Source organism: Megalopta genalis, chromosome 2, assembly GCF_051020955.1.
Source record: "Megalopta genalis isolate 19385.01 chromosome 2, iyMegGena1_principal, whole genome shotgun sequence".
NCBI classification, from domain to species: domain Eukaryota; kingdom Metazoa; phylum Arthropoda; class Insecta; order Hymenoptera; family Halictidae; genus Megalopta; species Megalopta genalis.
Window position 1 is genome coordinate 40,037,648 of NC_135014.1, and position 19,165 is coordinate 40,056,812.

At 31.2% G+C, this 19,165-nt stretch overlaps 2 protein-coding genes across 2 annotated transcripts; one reads left to right on the forward strand and one right to left on the reverse strand.

The window, feature by feature from the left end:
• Positions 1-3,566: 3,566 nt before the first annotated feature.
• Positions 3,567-4,928, forward strand: LOC117219388 (MKI67 FHA domain-interacting nucleolar phosphoprotein). Its single transcript, XM_033468518.2, has 4 exons — positions 3,567-3,777; positions 3,849-4,064; positions 4,378-4,486; positions 4,580-4,928. Exons 1-4 carry the CDS (start codon positions 3,640-3,642, stop codon positions 4,804-4,806), a joined length of 690 nt encoding a protein of 229 aa, XP_033324409.2. The 5' UTR covers positions 3,567-3,639; the 3' UTR covers positions 4,807-4,928.
• On the reverse strand, positions 4,813-12,645 carry btn (buttonless). The gene is made up of 5 exons (XM_076519370.1): positions 12,533-12,645; positions 10,760-11,009; positions 8,476-8,714; positions 5,168-5,328; positions 4,813-5,058 (listed from the first exon to the last, which is right to left on the reverse strand). Exons 2-5 carry the CDS (start codon positions 11,002-11,004, stop codon positions 4,972-4,974), a joined length of 732 nt encoding a protein of 243 aa, XP_076375485.1. The 5' UTR covers positions 11,005-11,009; positions 12,533-12,645; the 3' UTR covers positions 4,813-4,971.
• Between the last annotated feature and the right edge of the window lie 6,520 nt (positions 12,646-19,165).

Genomic DNA, 19,165 nt, shown 5'->3' on the forward strand with positions numbered 1-19,165 from the left:
GTGGCATTTGCGGACAATTGGACACACAATTTCACTGTGCAATCTTGCACGGTGTTACATCATTTGCGTCCACGAACTCTTTCTACGGTAAAAAATTTTATTCACCCATTTTTGTCTATTGCACTTTTAGGAACGCTATACTTCTGCGTTGTCGCATAGTAAATGAACTTTTTACGGCAGTTCGAAATAATTGCGTATGAACACGACCAATTTGTAAAGATCGTTTACGTTTCTTGCGTTGAGATAACGTTGTTGCTGCCCACTTATTTTTGTCTCTTGACAAGCAGCTAATTATTTCGTTAAACGTCGACAGCGCGCACAAAAATGTTGTAGCGACCGTTCGTATTTACACATACGAATCAAATGAATATAACGTATCAGCAGCTAAAAGAGCTGCCTCGGTGGCGTAAGCAAAACCAAAGTCAGCCGTAGTTCTAGGCTAACGAACGGAGCCGGGGAAAGGTAAACGCGTGTATGAAACCAGACGACGCGTACTGCTCGTGACAGCTGACTCCCTCAACAAGTAAACACACGTATAGGATTTGAGGACGTATTGTACTTCGATTATATTTCAATAAAGAATTTAAAAGCAGACACGCTCTGAGTTATTTGCTTCCGCCACAATGTAAACATTACTTAATAATTACTTAATAATTATATAATAATATAAATTCGTTTAAATTTCATTGATCCCTATCTCTTCATTTAATTTTCAACACGCACATAATTTACCGAGATCTACAAAACACATTTTTTAAATTTTCGTTATAGGCTCAGATAAAAAAGTTAAAAAACGAGAGTTTATTATTTTCTTCTGCCAGCATAAGCAATAGCAAAATTTTAAAAAAGCATTCTAATTATGGTCTAGTAGACTGGTTCCACTAGCATCTAAAAAGATTCAAGTCGTTTAGTCCGGTTCTAAAAAAATTATTGCGTTTTGAAAAGTCTTCGAATATTGGCGGGGGTCACTTTACATCGTTTTCTTCAAATCATGAGAATCCTTTTGAATGCACACCTAACAAATTCTTTCCTATCGTACACTCAAAAAGATTGCTGTCAAAAAGTACTGTTAACGTCATCCACGTCCGCTGAACATATTTGAAAATAAAAAGAACTTACACCAATACAAGTATTGCGAAATTCTCTGTTCGGAAAAAGAACCCATCAAATTTTTGGAAAATTCTCCATTCGGGACAAGAACCCATCAAACTTTTTAGAAATTCTCCCGTTATGTGACGGCAATGTAATAGCGAGTGACCGAATAATTTTCTCAGATTTCGAAATTCATTTCTGTACTAGTCTATTGTATCTTCCAAATTGTACTAGAATCCATGAAACATATGAATGCTGACAAATTAATCGATGTTATACAATTTAACTTTCCAATTTCGATTTGATTGTATTTTAGGAAATTTTTTAGATTTTGGCATATGGCAGTCAAAGTGTCGATGAAATTAGGCGGTCGATCAAAGCGATATCAGTGAAAATGACGGTGAAATTAATAGAATTGATGAAAACATGTGAACATTGATGTCGGTGAAATTATAGCATCGTTTAAAAGGAAATCGTAGTTCACGATGAGGAAAGGACCCCTAATATGTGCGATAATATATATTTTATTCGTCTTTCCGTAAATAGCGTCCTTAAGCTTCGATATATGACTTACCACGTTTAGCACAGTCATTTAACGATATTGAAAATTCTTGACAATTTAATAACGTGTGGCTCCCTTTTCACGTTACCTTCAATATTGAATATGGGTTGAAACCGATGATCACATCATTTTACTTCGAACAAGACCGAAGCGGGCGGAGAAAGTCATGTGTGACTGGCACGATTCTTTATAGATTCTCGAAAGACAATTTTTGTCATAATTTATCGATATCAAGTTTACTTAGATTTGTAACATCTAAGCGGCTGGAACGTGTAATCGTTACGTTAAATTTCGATTTTCCAATTCTTTTGTTGACAAAATTATTTTGCTTCTATGCGTTATTTTGGAATAGTAGTTGAACGTGAACATAACGTTTGACATAAGCATGCCCTTAATCACCGAGCGGCTAAAAGAAGATTTTACAAAATCAATCTTAGTGTTCATAACTTGAAAATGGTTATATCAAAGTACAAATTGTTATCTTTTTTACAGTAGTTAACATATCCGTCATAAAAAGAGCCATCCACAAATTAGTGCATCCTCTTGGGCCCAAAATGTTTTGTAGTTAAAGTGATTTTTTAAAACGCCGTTTTGTAACTGGAGCACACTTTTTTCAATGTTTATAAGAAATAAGAAGTAAATTTTGTTCGTCTTTCATAACAATCCATGAGATAATTATTTATAGATATCGAAAAATGTTATATTCTTCTGAATAAATAGCAGCACGATTAAAAAGGATTGTGCATGAATGATAATAATAATTGACCATTGGTCACATATTAGAATACTAGAATAATTAGTGTGGAGTGAATAATTAGCACAAGATATATATATATATATATATATATATATATATATATATATATATATATATATATATGATATACAGATAATAATTCTTTTTCGTATATTAATTGTTTGCAGTCAAACATCAACCTTATAGATAAGAGGAGCAAAAAATAGAGATAACAAAGTGGATTACAACGTTTCTACCGGAAATTGAAAACGAAATCGCTTGCGGACCTCAAACTGACAGTTTATCACTGCTTCTTTTCACATGGAAATTTGCCAAAACCCCTTTTAATTCTCTGAAAGGTCGAATATAGGAAGAGATCGTTTTTAAAAATATGCTTTCTATGTTCCATCACTTTTAAATAGTCTGCCTCTGGAAAAATTACTCAAACATTTACATAAATAAATTGAATACATTAGGTCTACCGGGGAAAGTTCCGTCGGATAATGTCATTTCAAGTTTCAATACATATACACATGTTCATTTAAGACATATATTCTTCAAAAAAAGGTATTTACAAATTGCCATCACGCTGGCAAGAGGTCATATGTAGTAACGACAGAAATTATATTGCACAATAAATATTATTGAATGTATGAAAAATGTATTATTTTCTTTCACTTCGCAAACGGATAAAACTTTCTGGTAGACCTGATATTAACAAGATACAAAATTAATAAAAATCTGTCACAGAATTATGTTTACATTTTAATATTTAAAATTTTTACTTTTTCATGTACTCTTGGAATATAATACTCTTGGAACATCTAAAACCACACACTTATAACCGAACTAAAGGCGACTGAAAATTCTTTAGAGGAGAAATCATTATTATTAACAATAGTGTGTCTGTTTAAATTATTGAAAATGAACGCATTTACAAAAATATTACAAAAATAATGTAGAAGTATAATTACTATAACTATGTATTAGTTCATAATAAATAGTTTTATGTCGAGTATTGTTTTAATTGATAAAGTGTAACAATAATTAAGAAGTAATAAATAAGTAGAAGAATTAATAACAAAATTTGAAAAGTCAATATGCCAATAATTTAAAATTTAAATGGTATTTCCCATAGAAGTTAATGCACTGCCATCTATCAAAAATTTGTACGTATTACTGTAATTGAAGTCTGCATGAAGTTTGTCTTTGCGTGGCTTTGTTTACCGGACTCCAAAATTTATTGAAAATGAAAATTAAAAAAAAATCAAACGCAGTCAGGGTTCCACCTGTGAAGAAAGCTATAAAAATCAAACGCAAATCATTGGATATCGTAGGGGAATCGACAGTATCGAAGGCGTTGAGGAATGTGAAAAAAGTTTTGAAGGTTAGCTATCACGTGTAAAACCATAACCTATACATTACGGAATTTTGTGGAAACTGTATTTAATTTCACAGGACAAAAGTGTAGACTCGACGAAACAGGTTCCAACGTTACAAGTTAAATCACGTAGACGTAGATCAACGAAGAAAATAATCAAAATAAAAGCGAAACCTGCGAAAGGTATAGTCTACTTGGGTCATATTCCTCATGGCTTTTATGAAGAACAAATGAGAAACTATTTTAAACAATTTGGTAATGTAACCAGGGTGCGAGTTTCAAGGTCAAGGAATGTAAGTATATTTTTTAAATTCTGTTGAAGATAAAGTACAGTAATTGTCTAGTGAAAATTTTTGTTCTGAGTGCATGAATGATATTAAATATGATTCCGTAACAAGAGACAATACATTTAAAAATTTACATCAAATAAATTTGCTAACACTAATAGATTTAGACAATTATTACCAGTAGCTTAAAGAGTTACTTTCTATGAACTTATAAATATGTTATCTTATAAACTCTCTAATGCTAACGTAGAATTAATAAAATATAAATGCAAGCAAAATGAAAGTGTAATGGATAGAAATCAGAGTTCTTCTATTTTAGACTGGTAAAAGTCGTGGTTATGGGTATATTGAATTCGAAAATGCAGATGTAGCAAAAATAGCTGCAGAAACAATGAACAACTACCTAATGTGTGGTAGATTAATGAAAGGTACCGTATGAAAACTTTTGTAATTTTGTTCCTAAATAACTAACTACATAATTTATGATAGATAAACTTCAAACGACATTTCATTTTGTTTAGCTACATGTATTCCACCAGAGAAGCAACATTCCCGCTTCTTTATTGGAACTCCATGGACAAGCGAAGATTATCCAAAACTAAGAAGTAGAAATACTGCAAATGAATTAAGAGACACAAGCATTACAAATGATAGCAGTTTTGTACAGAGTACAAAAGCAAAACTGTCAGCATTAGAAAAGAAATTGAAAGACAAGGGCATTGACCTCAAATTTAAAACAAGTAACTAAAAAGCATGACGATCGCATAAATATTTTTAATGTTAGTTACATAGTTACAGCACGAAATTTAAACTTAAGTATTATAGATGAATTAAATGTAATCTTTTTATATAAAATACTATTTACAGTGATACAGTTACATAAATTTTCTCGAATTTGGAGAAAAGTAGCTGATCAAGAAGCATCTTTTTCTGGAACGTTTCCTGCCCCACCTTTGGTCCTTTTCCACTTCATTCGTCTATTTTGAAACCAAACTTTCACCTAAAAAAGTTATAATTATTTCAAAAAGGTGTTATTATAATAAGTAATAGTATTGAATAATTTAAACTTGTGTTGTTATTAATTTAGGAGAATTCTTGTATTAATTTACCTGACGCTCCGTTAAATCCAATGCGACTGCTATTTCGTAACGACGTAATCGTGTCAGATAATTACTGTGTGCGAATTCATATTCCAGATGCCGAATCTGTTGTTTCGTAAATGCAGTCCTCTCTTTTCGAGGTTTCTCATTGGTTAATCTCTTCCCAGCTTCTGAAATTTATTTAGTTTTTTTAACTTAGTTACTTAATGTTTTATTTCTCATTTAATTGCAGACGACAGTTTTATATCGTTTATCAAGCTCTATCGTCGGACAGTCCGATTTTTCCCAGAAGTGCATTAGTCCAATAGTAAAGTGCTGTCAGAGACTCTGATGATCTAATACATCTTTGTTTGAAGTGGCATGAAGAATCCAATGATATGAAAAAATTTGTAGCATTGTATTTTTTAAAAAGGATGAAAAAATGCACTTCTGTAGAAAATTAAAATTCTCGATGGTAAAGTTTGATAGATTGTCATCTTCAATTATTTTCTGTCTATGTATAATGGAAGCAGAGTTATAGCTCAACCTAATTACTAGATTCGCACGATTCATTTTTATACCACAGTAATTTTTACATGATTCACTTTTAGGCCAAAGTAAGATGCAGATATACCATGATTTTCATGGATCAGTAAAGTATTGCTAATTTCGATATACTGGCAAAATTGCTTAAACATAAAACAAATTTTTTGTTGTTGATAATTATTAATTAGCCACGGATCTCTGTTAATGTGTATCACTCTAGTTAACTGGTTTAATTAACCGTATGATGCAAAAAAGAAATGAAAGTAATCAATTGCATAGAAATTTCCGACAGGATTTGAACATCTCTTTTATTTTTATTGATATGAGAAAATATATAAAACATAATTTGAATAATTTTTAAGAAGAAACACTACGTAAATAATTGTTGCTCAAATTATTATTTTATAGTTGCGTAATGTTAATGAAAATTGTTATGCATAAATACATATAATAAACATGTATTTTAACATCAACATCACGCTTAACCCGTTCACCAGATCGACGCCATTAGACTTCTTTTTTTTCTTTAGGGAAAGCTAAGAGCCGTCAGTAGGAGCCAACCACTCTGAAAGGAATGGTGAATCATATAATCTTGAGTTTATATTACTATTACAATCTTACAAATTAATCATCCTTTTGTTATTGAAAGTTTTAAAATATCTTCAAGACAACTATTTCTCCAAAATCATGGAAATTTTAGTTTCAATATGTCGTAAACATCTTTCTATATTATTAAAAATATAACAAGTATGTGCAGGTAATGAAATTCTAATTATAAAGAGAGCTTGTATATTTATGTTTGTAATATATTATAAACGTCTTATGTGTTCATTGAAAACTTGTTACTTTGCTAGCCATTTCGTCGAACTCGCAGGATTTCATAGGAATGTAGTTTCAGTCGCTCAGCTTGAATGATCCGCAAGATATTGATTGCCAAAGATAAAAAAGAGCCCGTGGGAAATAGTGATTCACCATCTTCCCAACAACGATATTTCCGTATGTTCAGTCAAATTTTTAATTATAATGAAGACATACGATAACATTCTAACAAATATTAATTCTCAATTATTTGACTCTCGAAATTTTTTGTCTCTTACGAAACGAGCGTTATTAAACATAAAACAATTCCAAAAATCTAGCAGCAAAGTATAACTTTCCATTGTACTATGCGAGGCTTGATAATTGATATCAGAGCATAGTAACAATAACACAAACATTTGTTCATTATTCACATTAAGAATTTAGAAGATAAAAGAAACTCGAAAATAAATTTTATAGGAAAAGACGAACGAATTATTACAAAAATCTTCAACACAGAGATCTACAAAATTCTTTATTCCATACAAAAAAAAATGATCTTCGTGAATTATTATCGCAACTTTTTATTGTGATAAATTTCTGTCTATTAAAATCTATAATTTCTAAAATTTTGGAATTTATAATTTCTGGGATTTTAGAGTCTATAATTTTAAGGTAAGCCAATTTCAATCTGAGTAATAACGGTTAAGTGTAATTGTAATGTATGCTCTCTTTTTAATGAAAGCGGCAGCGGGCACTGTCGTTTTGTTTAGTGCGGCATCATATTCGATGCGTCATTGACAAGTTGCAGCCGTGGTTGCTGACAAACGTGCCGCTCGCGTAATGGAAGTTGCTGGAATCGTAGGATGATCTGCGATAATGTAGAGAACATGGTCGGATCGCTGGCCAGGCTCTTAGCTTTGCTTCCGTGCCGCTATCACATCCATAATTGCTGACTGACGTCAATCGACAGAGGCTTCGTTACCAGATTTCAACGGTCAATAGCTATCGAAACCTTTTTTTGACGAGAACATTCAAGTGGATTCGCGGAACAAAGTTGAATTTTATTAAAAATAACAAAAACTTGGACTCGTTAACTTTGACAGTTTTTCGTATTTTGTAGGTCTACTTTCTTTTTTTTTATTTCGTTTCTCTTCTTCATCTATTAGAACTTTTATAACGACGGCCAATATGATTTCAAATTTTTTAAGTCTCTTTGTGTAATAACGAATTACTTCATGATGATACTTTAAACGGGGTTTACTAAATATGAAAGCCATCTCGTTTCAATCGAAATCAAATTTTATTCTTTTGTTATCAGTATTTAAGCAAAAAAGTTGTTGCAGATGTACAATAAATATAAATTTTCATTTTTTACTAGGATATTATTACGGACAAAGACGTTTTGATCATTGCGGATATAAACAAAATTATACAGAAACAGATTAATTATTGAGATCGTGTAGAAGCTTTTGTAGAAAATTATTAAATAAATTCCTTCATACATGAAAAATAAAATGAAATTATTTTATTATTTAGAATGATAGAAAATATTCCAATTGACGTAATTTGCGATTGAATCATATTATCGTGATCAAATAAGTTGAAAGTATAGAGTATAATTATTGTTGTTCGATTATCTAGTTTCTAACAATTTAAATTGTCACATGTTTCATTAAGATCTATAGAAAAAACGTGTCCAGAACGGGTGTCCTTAAACGATATGTGTTACTAAATTATAAATGATCCTGAGAGTGTTAAATAAGATCCTGGTATGTGGATTATAATATTTAAGTTTTAAAGCAATATACAGTCTTTCAATATGTCATCATAGATAAGACTTTGAGTCATTACTGTGCAATAATTTTGTATGCTGCCATTACAGAAGTTCTGAACTAGGAAAATATTTAGACTAGCCTGGCTTCATTGTAACCATATTGGCGACAGTGAAGTCATCAAATGAGGTTATTGGAATTTTATTACTAACATACTACCTATTAACAGCGTTCTCTCGTCGCCGATGTTTGTCGCAACCTGCGAATTTTGCCATAAGTGATATTTCGCTTGATCTCCAGGATTCTGCACACCATTTTGAAGGAACGGAACCTCCCATGCTCGAAACATCGTGGTGGTGATCTCACGATCTTGGGTTTTTTCATAAATAATGTCTTGATCTCTGTCCAAATGGTGCTCACCTTCTTTTTCAGTATTTTCGTTGGAATATTGCTCCCACCTTTTTGCATAAAAGAAGAAGTTAGTGATAATATAATATATCATTATAATGCGATATAAACAAATAAATCGACAAAACATGATAGGTTTTATTAAAATACAATTCGTTGCCTCACTTTTTTTTATTTTTCTACTTTTTTCTTTTATTCATTTAGAATTTCTATTTTATTCTCTTCCCCTAAAAGGAAACAAATTATGGGCAATAATGTGCAACTATGTTCTGTGAATTAAAAAAATTCATCAAAAATTAAACTTCGAAATTGTAACAGAATAATGAAATCAAGGCATGTCGGAACGTTTAAAACTATTATAAAAAAATATGAAAAATGGAAGAGCAATTTTACACAAGTCAAAATGTAGTACGCATTCGAAATTGGAAAAGAGACATTTATTTGCATACATAAATTATTTAATAGAATTGATACTGACATACTTTTTACATCATGAAACTTTAAATTCACGTATTGATCAACAAATAAAAGACTTTTGTTGGAGTAAAATATGATTTTCTTCATTAACGGTTTCAATGAATAAAATTATAAGAGTTGATCAACTTCTGCATAAATTCAGTTTTCTAAATTATAAATTTTTATAAGTACTCATGCATTACAAATATTTTATTTTTTATCGTTATAAGCTATTTTCGCTTTGTTCAATTTTGCTAAACATCGACTTGAATTTATAAAATAATATAGGATATCACCAATATATCGTAGCAAACAATAATATTTTGTCTTTACTTTTCATCGTAATCATCATTTCTAAAAAGATGAATTTTAGCAATCTACAATTCCGCATTCTGACTGCATAAACTATAGCAAACACAAAATGACCTGTTCCAATAAATTGGGCAATCAATGTTCGCCATCATTAATAATTATAATGCTGCAATCATCGTTTCGTTAACCGGGTCCCCACCATTATTATAGTTTTGCTTATTCGCTGTATGAACCATGAAAATTATGTGACAGCGTAAAGTGATGGATTATGATGCTGTTCCTGGAATATCACGCTATGTGGTGTAATTTTACAGCAGAACGCGCATGGAACTAATTTGACTTTCATTACACAAAATACGAGTTTACGAACGGCGCACGCATTTGTCGCTGGTAAAGTACATGCTACTTTTCATTTAGTAATAGAAACAGAAGGAATTTCACACAACAGATTTTGCCTACGTGTGTAGTTCGTACATGAATACTATAAATGAAATAAATACTTTATCATGTTAATGATCTTGCATCAAGTTGCTGCAAAGGTTTTCATCCGTTTGTAATGTGTTCGCTACCAAACGACCTGTGTTCGTGAGGTAATTACTGAAACGCTTTCAAAACGATAGAAGACGATTGGAAATAACAGGCAGGTGTAAAATTACTTTTTCGACAAATTACTTTGCACAGAGAAGTGGAAACAAAATTAAAGGGAAATAACACTAAACGAGAAAGAGCGGAGAATGTGCAGGATTTGTGAGGAGGGGGAAGAAACGAAAGTGCATGAGTTGAGAAAATTGGAAGCTGTGAGAAGAGAAATGGGAATTGAAGAATTTTTGAGCACAACGGGAAGTGGGCTGATGAAGATGAAGGGGACAAAGAGGGAGAGAACACGAGAAGGGGGGAATGAGGGGAATAAAAAGGAAAGCGATAAGTAAATACCAAAGAACAGCGATAATTGCACAATAAAGATATAAATATATATAAACAAAAATTGTTATGATTGAACTAGGTAATAAGTGGTGGTTATGTGGATACAATATTGAAATAAAAGAAGTTAGATCCTAAATAATGCTCCTATATCATAGAAAGAAGTCAGATCCTAAATAATGCACCTATATCATCCTTAATAAATAAATAAATAATTAATTTGCACAGTGATTTAACCCCTTTTTAATTTGAGAAAGTTGATACAACAATACTTTGGCATTTTCCAATAAAAAATGTTATTATCTGTTCAAATCTGAAGCACACTATTTTACTCGAATGCTTCATTAGGTATAAAAAAACATTCAAGAGCTATGCATGTTGTTTTCTAATTGCACGCGATATTTACCTGCACATTCGATCATTGTTCTGTTCTGCGCCAAAATGCTGGCTGTTTACAGCATAATGCGAAGTCAAATTAATTTCGCCGGTGACATTCATCGGCGTTGACATATTACAAAAATTCGATAAATTATTCCAAAACTTCCAATTCCCGGGGCAACAGGAACTCTGGAAATTCAGTTGGAGATACGGCGGGCCGGGAAGTGTAGTTTCTAAAGTATTTTCCAAAGATACTTCCTCCGGCTGTTCCATCTCGGCTAGAACGGAATGAAATGTTATTCAATAGCTATCAAACGCAACCGTACAAGTTGTTCTTTCGATCCCATCAAGAAGAACGCGATGTAAATAAAATCATTTCTCTGGGAATTGTCGCGTAACCCTTTGCTCTATAAATGCTTGTCATAGCTACGTTGACTAGCACTACGTGGTTGGTAAGAAACTAGATGAGAATGTACGTTAATTGCAATTGCTAAAAATATTGAGAACAGAACACATGAATTTTATTTTTACGTAAATGAAGTAAATGAGATACATATTTAGTAGATTATGTTCGAAATTTTCACAACGAGTCTGACACAATATTATAGTGCAACGGGTTTATATCAGTAGACTGATCTTTATTCTCGTAAATTCTCATTTACGTACGTTATTTTACGAAAATTAGAACCAGAAGAAAATTTTCTTCGTCAATTAAAAGGTTTCTCACCGTGAACAAAGAATAAGAATGCTATTAGACCTTGTTCATTACGTTTTCTTGCATTTGAAAACTCTGCACAAACCATAAATATCAATATTAAATAATCTGTTGAAAGTTACAGAAATTGTTAAATATTAATGTGCTTGTGCTATTTTGCCATAATCTTATAGAAATAACTTTCTTACAATTTGTGTATGTACACAAAATCGAAGTAGAACGTGTGCTTCATTGTTAATAATAATGGTTGGATTGTGGACTTTATACATTTTTGACAGAAATGATTGAATGAAAAACAAAATTGTGAACAGATTAAAAGGAATTAATAATATTAGTTACATTGTTTCCGACCTGTTGCAATTATTGAAAGAGAAAATACATTTTTATTTATTCTCTGTTTCTGGCAGTCGAGTAGGAGAATTTCTATTTTGCATTAAGATCCGCAATCTAGTGTAGTCATCATTTAATCAGCTTTAAGACAAAGTAATTTGTTAAGATTATTTTGATTAATTTGTTAATGATTGTAATGTAAAAAATATGGGGAAAATACTCCTAGTTATCAATAACAATAATTTAAATATGTTACGAGTTAAATAACTAGATTTCACAAAAGAGGTGCAATTCGATTATACCTTTGGAATGAATCATTGATTCTATCTAAAATGCGAAGATCCTCATCCATAATTTGTACATGTCACGTCTAGACCGCGGGCTTTATGCATTTATGACAAAGATGAATAAGTTAAACGCGAAACTGGATGAACGTTAGAAGAATTTAAAGATATTGTTACATTATTTTCAACTTAGTATAATCGTTGAAAAAGAGATAAAACATTTTCAACTAGCTTATGTTTTTTACAATTAATTTAGACAATTTTTATTTTGCAATCTAGTCATGTCGATCACAAAATTTAAACAAATAGGTAGTGGTAGTTCGACCAAACGATCGGAAAATATTAACGTGCATCATTGTTACTAGAATAGCAGACGCACAAATACGATTGACATTGACAAGTGCGATTTTTAGATTGCTCTAAAATTAAATAGAACTTAATTAAATCTAGAAGATCAATGTGACAAACTTACTTTCCTTCAACTTTTCTATGTTCTGGATGCTTCTTTCACTTTCGACAATTTTGCAACAGCTGGACACGTTAAAGGAAACACCACCGTCAGATCGAGCACTACTTGTGAACCGTCTTAGCACTAACTCGGAAATGTCAAACAAGCAGACGTTAAAGCGCTCCGATAGGCTGTTAGAAATCGGGGTAGATGTATGGTTGGAGAACGAGGGAGTCGTGGGAGGAAGGTTGAGGGGGCACGCGGACGTTTTTCTGAAATTCGTCCGAGATTTAGCTTGTCCAAACAGATCTTAATTACTGAGAGAAAGTACGAAGTGAAACATTTATTTCGTCGGTTATTTCGTCTCTATCTGGTTTTCAGTTTATCCGTTAAAGCTTCAATTTCAATTTAACGGTTTCGGTTTGCTGCTTACGATGCTGTGGAGAACGATAATTATTACATCACGGATCTGTATGCATTTATTGCGTGTTCAAATTTTTCAAATGCAGTAAAACCTATAAATTAACGGTCTAATAGCATTTTTATTTCCTTTTTGCAATAAGTAAAAGAGACACTTATTTTTACACTCGAATTTTTGTAAAATCACGTATGAAAATGAAAATTTACATAAAAATCCACAGTCTAATAATTGTAGTAAATCGTATAGAAGTAATTGGATTAAAATATAGAATTTAATTAATTTATTATGCTTGATACAATTAATAAAATGTACTCGTATATACGTGTATATATGTATGCAATGTTATATTGGATATACGTTTCACAAGCATAAAGCGAATGTTTCTTATACCTCGTATGATGTTAATATATTACAACAATATCTGTTTCATGAATTTACAATAATACCAAAAGAACAAATATATTTGTAGACGACATTTGTTACCATATGCAGACACACAAAACAGTTACGTTTGGAATATTTATATTTCGATTTATTATGTTCTGCATGCATACTTTGTACCCGTGATGATGTGAAAAATTAAGAATACATATTAACATTAATTTTAAAAAAGGCATCAAAGAACTCATTTTAATATTTGAATTTGAATTATTTTTTAAGTTTAATCACTTTCCCGCAATTGACAAGTTTTGAAAATAAATATACACGAAAAATCGATGAAAATGGTGTGGGATGAATTACCTAGGAAGATGAACAATCACAAAAAAAATACACATATAAATACTATTAGTAAAGAAATGTTATCCTTTATTACAAGCCTATCAAAAAATGAGTATTAGCAGAACATAATTAATACGTATGAGTTGAATCTTTTTAGCATAAATATTCCAATACACTCTTTGTCATTCTTGTAAACATTTTACACCGAAAGCTATTTCTTAAACCTTCTATACTGATGACAGTGAACCGAAAATGTACATTTTCCTGTAGCTTCCCCTAACGGAAATTAAAAAGCACCTATACATCCCACACAAGCAAACACTGATAGATAGCAATATGACTGGAGGCACTAAAATATTGGATTCAAACGAACGTGTTATTTCGAGGTCTTCATAATTATTTATTTATTGAAAACACATTCGACTGCGGCTGTCAGTGGCTATGTATATAAGAAATAATTATAATATCAATTTCGAAAGCAATCCATGTTCATTTGCTGTGAATATCAAAGTTCAAGAGTAATCATATTTTATTAATACGTGGAGCCGTTTCTCAAAGAGCATTTATCATGCGAGGTTTTCCATAAAAAGGTCTTTTTAAGCTCTTTTTAAAAATTCCCCTCTTTAATGGAGCTTTTCGAACCTTCTGCATATGATTCGTTTACCAGCGAATACCACTAGAAACTTTTTCATAAAGTTCATACACAAATTCTAGTTAGCCAAGAATGTAACAAACGATAATACTGGTAATACTGGATTGATTTTTTAATTATTCAATTATTGTGAATATTCTCACAAATTTGCAGTTCTGTTTTATCTAAGGTTTCCCAAAATTTCTAAGTGGAGTTTGTGCAACTCTACGTAGTTTATTTAAATTTGTATAATTAATTTGTATAATGTGGAGTGGATAACATGGATTACATAATTGTTACAATATCTTACAAGTGTACTTAACGATATTTAAAATTCGCATGTTTAAAAAAGAAAGTAGCATATGCGTAGTGTACAACTTAAATATGAAAAGTGGCAAAGAAAATTTTCATACGTATTAAATCAATAAGAATAAATTCAAAGCTTTTTGAACACTCAACTTCAGCGATCCATTTGCAAATACAGTAAATTCTCTCTAATTGACGCTCGCGGATTGTGCGCAAAAATTGATAATTTAGAAAAAGGAGATATGATTATTTAAGCTTTGGGGCTTGTTTTTATACTTTCCGATTATCAACAACTATAAAAAGGCTCAAATGATCGTATTATCTCGTCTTTCTAAATTATCCATTTTTGTGCACAATCCGAGCGTCAATTAGGGAGAAATTACTGTAATTAGAAATTTCATATTGCGCAACCCAATATTAACCCAGATACAATCTGTGAGCAGTGTACGCAAAACATACACCCAGTTCGTCTGTGTCGTCTGTTATAAATATGGACAGAGCTTCAAAGGCAAATGCTAAAGATGCGCAAACGAACGCCGAATAGTATCTGCAAAAGCATTTACAGAAATAAATTATAAAAAGCAACATCAAATTGATCTAGGTATATACAATTGATATGTATAATTGTATAACTTGTTTGACATTGGCAGTTAACATACGCTTTATAAATGAATTATATATTGAGACCACCATAATGTAATCCTGACATTGATATAACTCGACCCTGAACTTAAAAGTTCGAGGTCAGAAATCCAGAAATATTTTCTTTGCATTGTTTTCTACTTGTCACGAAGATTTGCTTTGCAAAATTTAAATTTGTGTAAATAAATAACGTGATTTTAGGCAGATAAGAAAAAGCTTCCGACTATTGTCCTTAATTTTCAAGGTCAACGTCAATTTGGGGGCAAGTTACTCACGTCATGACGTAAAATTCTGCGACACCCTGTACGCTGTGAAAGATGAAACGTAGGTGCAGTCATGTTTGACACGGGAGTAAAATTGAAAAAGCTTTGGTTACAGACAAATAAAACCATACAACGTATGTATTATTTTCTATAGAATCGTTATCGATTATGACGCGCGTGTATTTCACATCGATTCACTAGCTCGCAGTGCTATCTCAGGAAGGTTTTGGCTCAGATTTAAATTCGATATAAAGTAGTTTTTTAATTCTTCGTCACTTCCAAAGTCGTGCGGTGCAAACCTTTGTTTGGAATGCAGAAAAATCCTGGTAATCTCTGGATGCGTGGTCAGGGAGCTGTAAGGCGTGTGATTAAAAATTTCGTTGTGAAGTTACTGCAATCCTTGAACCGTTCCCAGATGATTTAAATCACGGACAGTGGAATTTTCTAAAGTAAACTTAACAGTTGATAAAATTTCCTGTCTATTTCATTTTATTTAAAAATGCGCTTTGTATAACATTTGTATAATATCAAATGAAATATTTTCGATAATATAAAGCGGGACGCCGTGCTTTTCATTTAATAATGAAAAAATTAAACCTCTCGACGTCAATTTAGCAAATATATTTCTATGCATTTGGACTTCCTACCGGGTTGATGATATTTGCTATTTAAATATCCTTTATAATTTTCTCTAAATTTGTTGATACTACTTCTACTTATATAGATCGATCGGTCTATAATTAATAGATTTTATAATTGTAAATCAAAACTAATACATATATACATTCATTGAAATATAATATCTGTAAATAGCTAATAACCTTCTTTCACGTTGGTATATTCTACAGGTTGTGAGCACGCGTTCGAGAGAAGCTGGTATGTATACATATATGTACATCGATCGAACTTTTTCGTTCAGTAAATATACATGTGGAAAATTTTTCGTTTCATCCAAGCAAATACCTGGGTCTGTATTATATTTCATTTTGTAACTGCGAATGGCCCCGAACGGATAATGCAACTGAAAAAGAACAAGCTAAATAAAAATTTAACAAACTCAATACTAAGACATTGGTAAAGCATTATTTTACAAGCACTTCCCTTTACTTGATTTTACTTGGAGCAAAGGGTATTGTAACGTTCTACTTTTAATTCTTTGTAAGACTTTGTATACATTGTTTTATTGATTCATATCGTTTAAAATTCTAAAAATTGATTGATGATAAGTTACTGTTTGAATACTTTCTTATTCCAATTTTTAACGCAATTTACAAGATATCTGAAAGTAACAGATCTCATTTTAATATTCTGTTAATAGGAATATTTATCCATATTAAACGGTTAAATAATAGCAATATAATATTAATTTCAATAATAACAATAATATGTTTATGGAATGGCTTTAAAATATCAAAATGGCTTATCAAAATGGCTTTAAAATGCTCGTATTTCATTTTTGAGGTACAACGATTTATAGTAGCTCGTTAAATTCACAAGATAATTACAATAAAACAGTGAAGCAAAGAATTAATAATCGATAATGGCCCTTCTACGCAAAGCTGAGCCATACTTCTAAAACAGAAAATACATTGCAACTTTTTAGGCCTTGTGGAACAATAAAATCTGTAAAAATTGATACATTAAACCAATAGCTAAAGTAAGCAGATTTGATGATCATTGTTCAGTTATCATCACTCTGTGATGTATTAATTATGAACTTCTTACATACTTCAATTTTAATATTTTTCTTTTAAAATTTTAATTAAAAAACTCCCAATCACACACACACACATATTGATATACTCATGTTAATTTCCTTCCACTTGCAAAACATATTTCCACCATTTTTTCACCTCACTGTACAGCACTCTGTAAAATGTAGACCAAGTATTTTCAATATCCTGTCAGCTTTAACGCCTTAACCCGTAATACACTCTACAAAGAAATGCATATGATTGATGGACATAGAACTTTGCCTTTTATTATTTACTTCAGCTTGTCAATCAAGTTAAAATTTACACCGATCTACTTCATATATCGTGACCTCACTATACATATAAGAGAGGAAAAATATTCTTTCAACCCTTAAGACGCAACCAAGTGTGTAAGTAATTTTAAAGCTACAGTAAGTCATTTTAATTCTTTATCTTGAATCTATAAATTAATGTAATACTGTGTAAATAAAGTTTTACAGAATCTATATTTAACAATATCTTAATCTTACAGCCATGAAAGTACTTGGTTTACAATGGTCTTATTCATATCTATCTCATTTCACACATTCTTTACGTTCAGTCCCTCTTTCGCAGTTTCTCCAGCTAAACCTAAAACCTATTATATTACATTTTATTAAAGAGACTGCAACAGCCAGGTACAGTAAATTCTCCTTAACTCGCGCTCAGATTTTGCACAAAAATGGACAATTTAGGAAGAGAAGATACGTTATTTGAGCCTTATGGCTCGTTTTTATAGTTGACAATCGGCAATTATAAAAACGAGCCGAAAGGCTATAATCGTATCTCTTCTTTCAAAATTGTCCATTTTTGTGCACAATTTAAGCGCCATTACAAAAATATACTACACTGTCGTTCATTTACTGTTGCAGTAGTTTTCATTTGTCCATGTTTCGATTACCTTATTCGTCACACTAAATCGAAAATAATGGTTTGCGCATACACGCACACATTGGTAAAAAATAAGATAATACACCTGCAGAAATGTTTTACAATGCTTTTAATCATGCTCATATGTGCAAAAAGTTTTATTGTAATATGATGTAATATGATGCTATAATACATATTTTAAACAATTTTAACAATTTTAACCATTTGGAAAGAGACGATACGATTATTCGAGCCTTGCGGCTCGTTTCTATAGTTGACAATCGGTAATTATAAAAACGTGCCGAAAGGCTATAATCGTATCTCCTCTTTCCAAATTGTCCATTTGTAGGCACAATCTAAGCGCCATTAAAAAGATTTACTGTATTGTGGTTCATTTATTATCTTATTCGTCACACTAAATCGAAAGTAATGTTTATGAATGAAATATATCTGTTAAAAAAGGAAAAATTTCATCCTAATTCGGGAAATGTAGATAATGGTAAAATCTTATATTTTATTTTTGCGCATAACGTGCACAGTGAAAAATAATTCGTTAAAGAAGAAGGATTCGTGAAAACGGTTAAGATTATATCATTAATCATTATAACATTAATTGTTAATGTTTCGGAAGAGATATGGAGCGAAGAAATATTTACTAAATATCGTTTTAAGTACATCAAAAATGAATTATACGCTGTTATATACATTTGCAATTATACGCTAAATATAGAGATAATTCTCGCCTAATATTTATATTATTTTTATGGCTGTTATATATTACATTCTTATTATATGAATGTAATTCAGATTATATTACTTGTACTTACATTATATTCATATTAAACTGACTCTCGTCTGTACCACGTACAAACTAAAAGAGTTAATATATCGACATTCTTTAATGAGATTTAGAAGCAAAGTATTGTTACATGATTATATTACAAACTGGGATCTATAACATGCGGGAGATTTAAGGAAACTTTAATCAATTTAAACTTGTCAGTTTCAAGTTCCTTAATTAAACAGCTTCGAAGTTGTAAAACTTCTTATGGTTGTGTTGTGGTAGTAAAC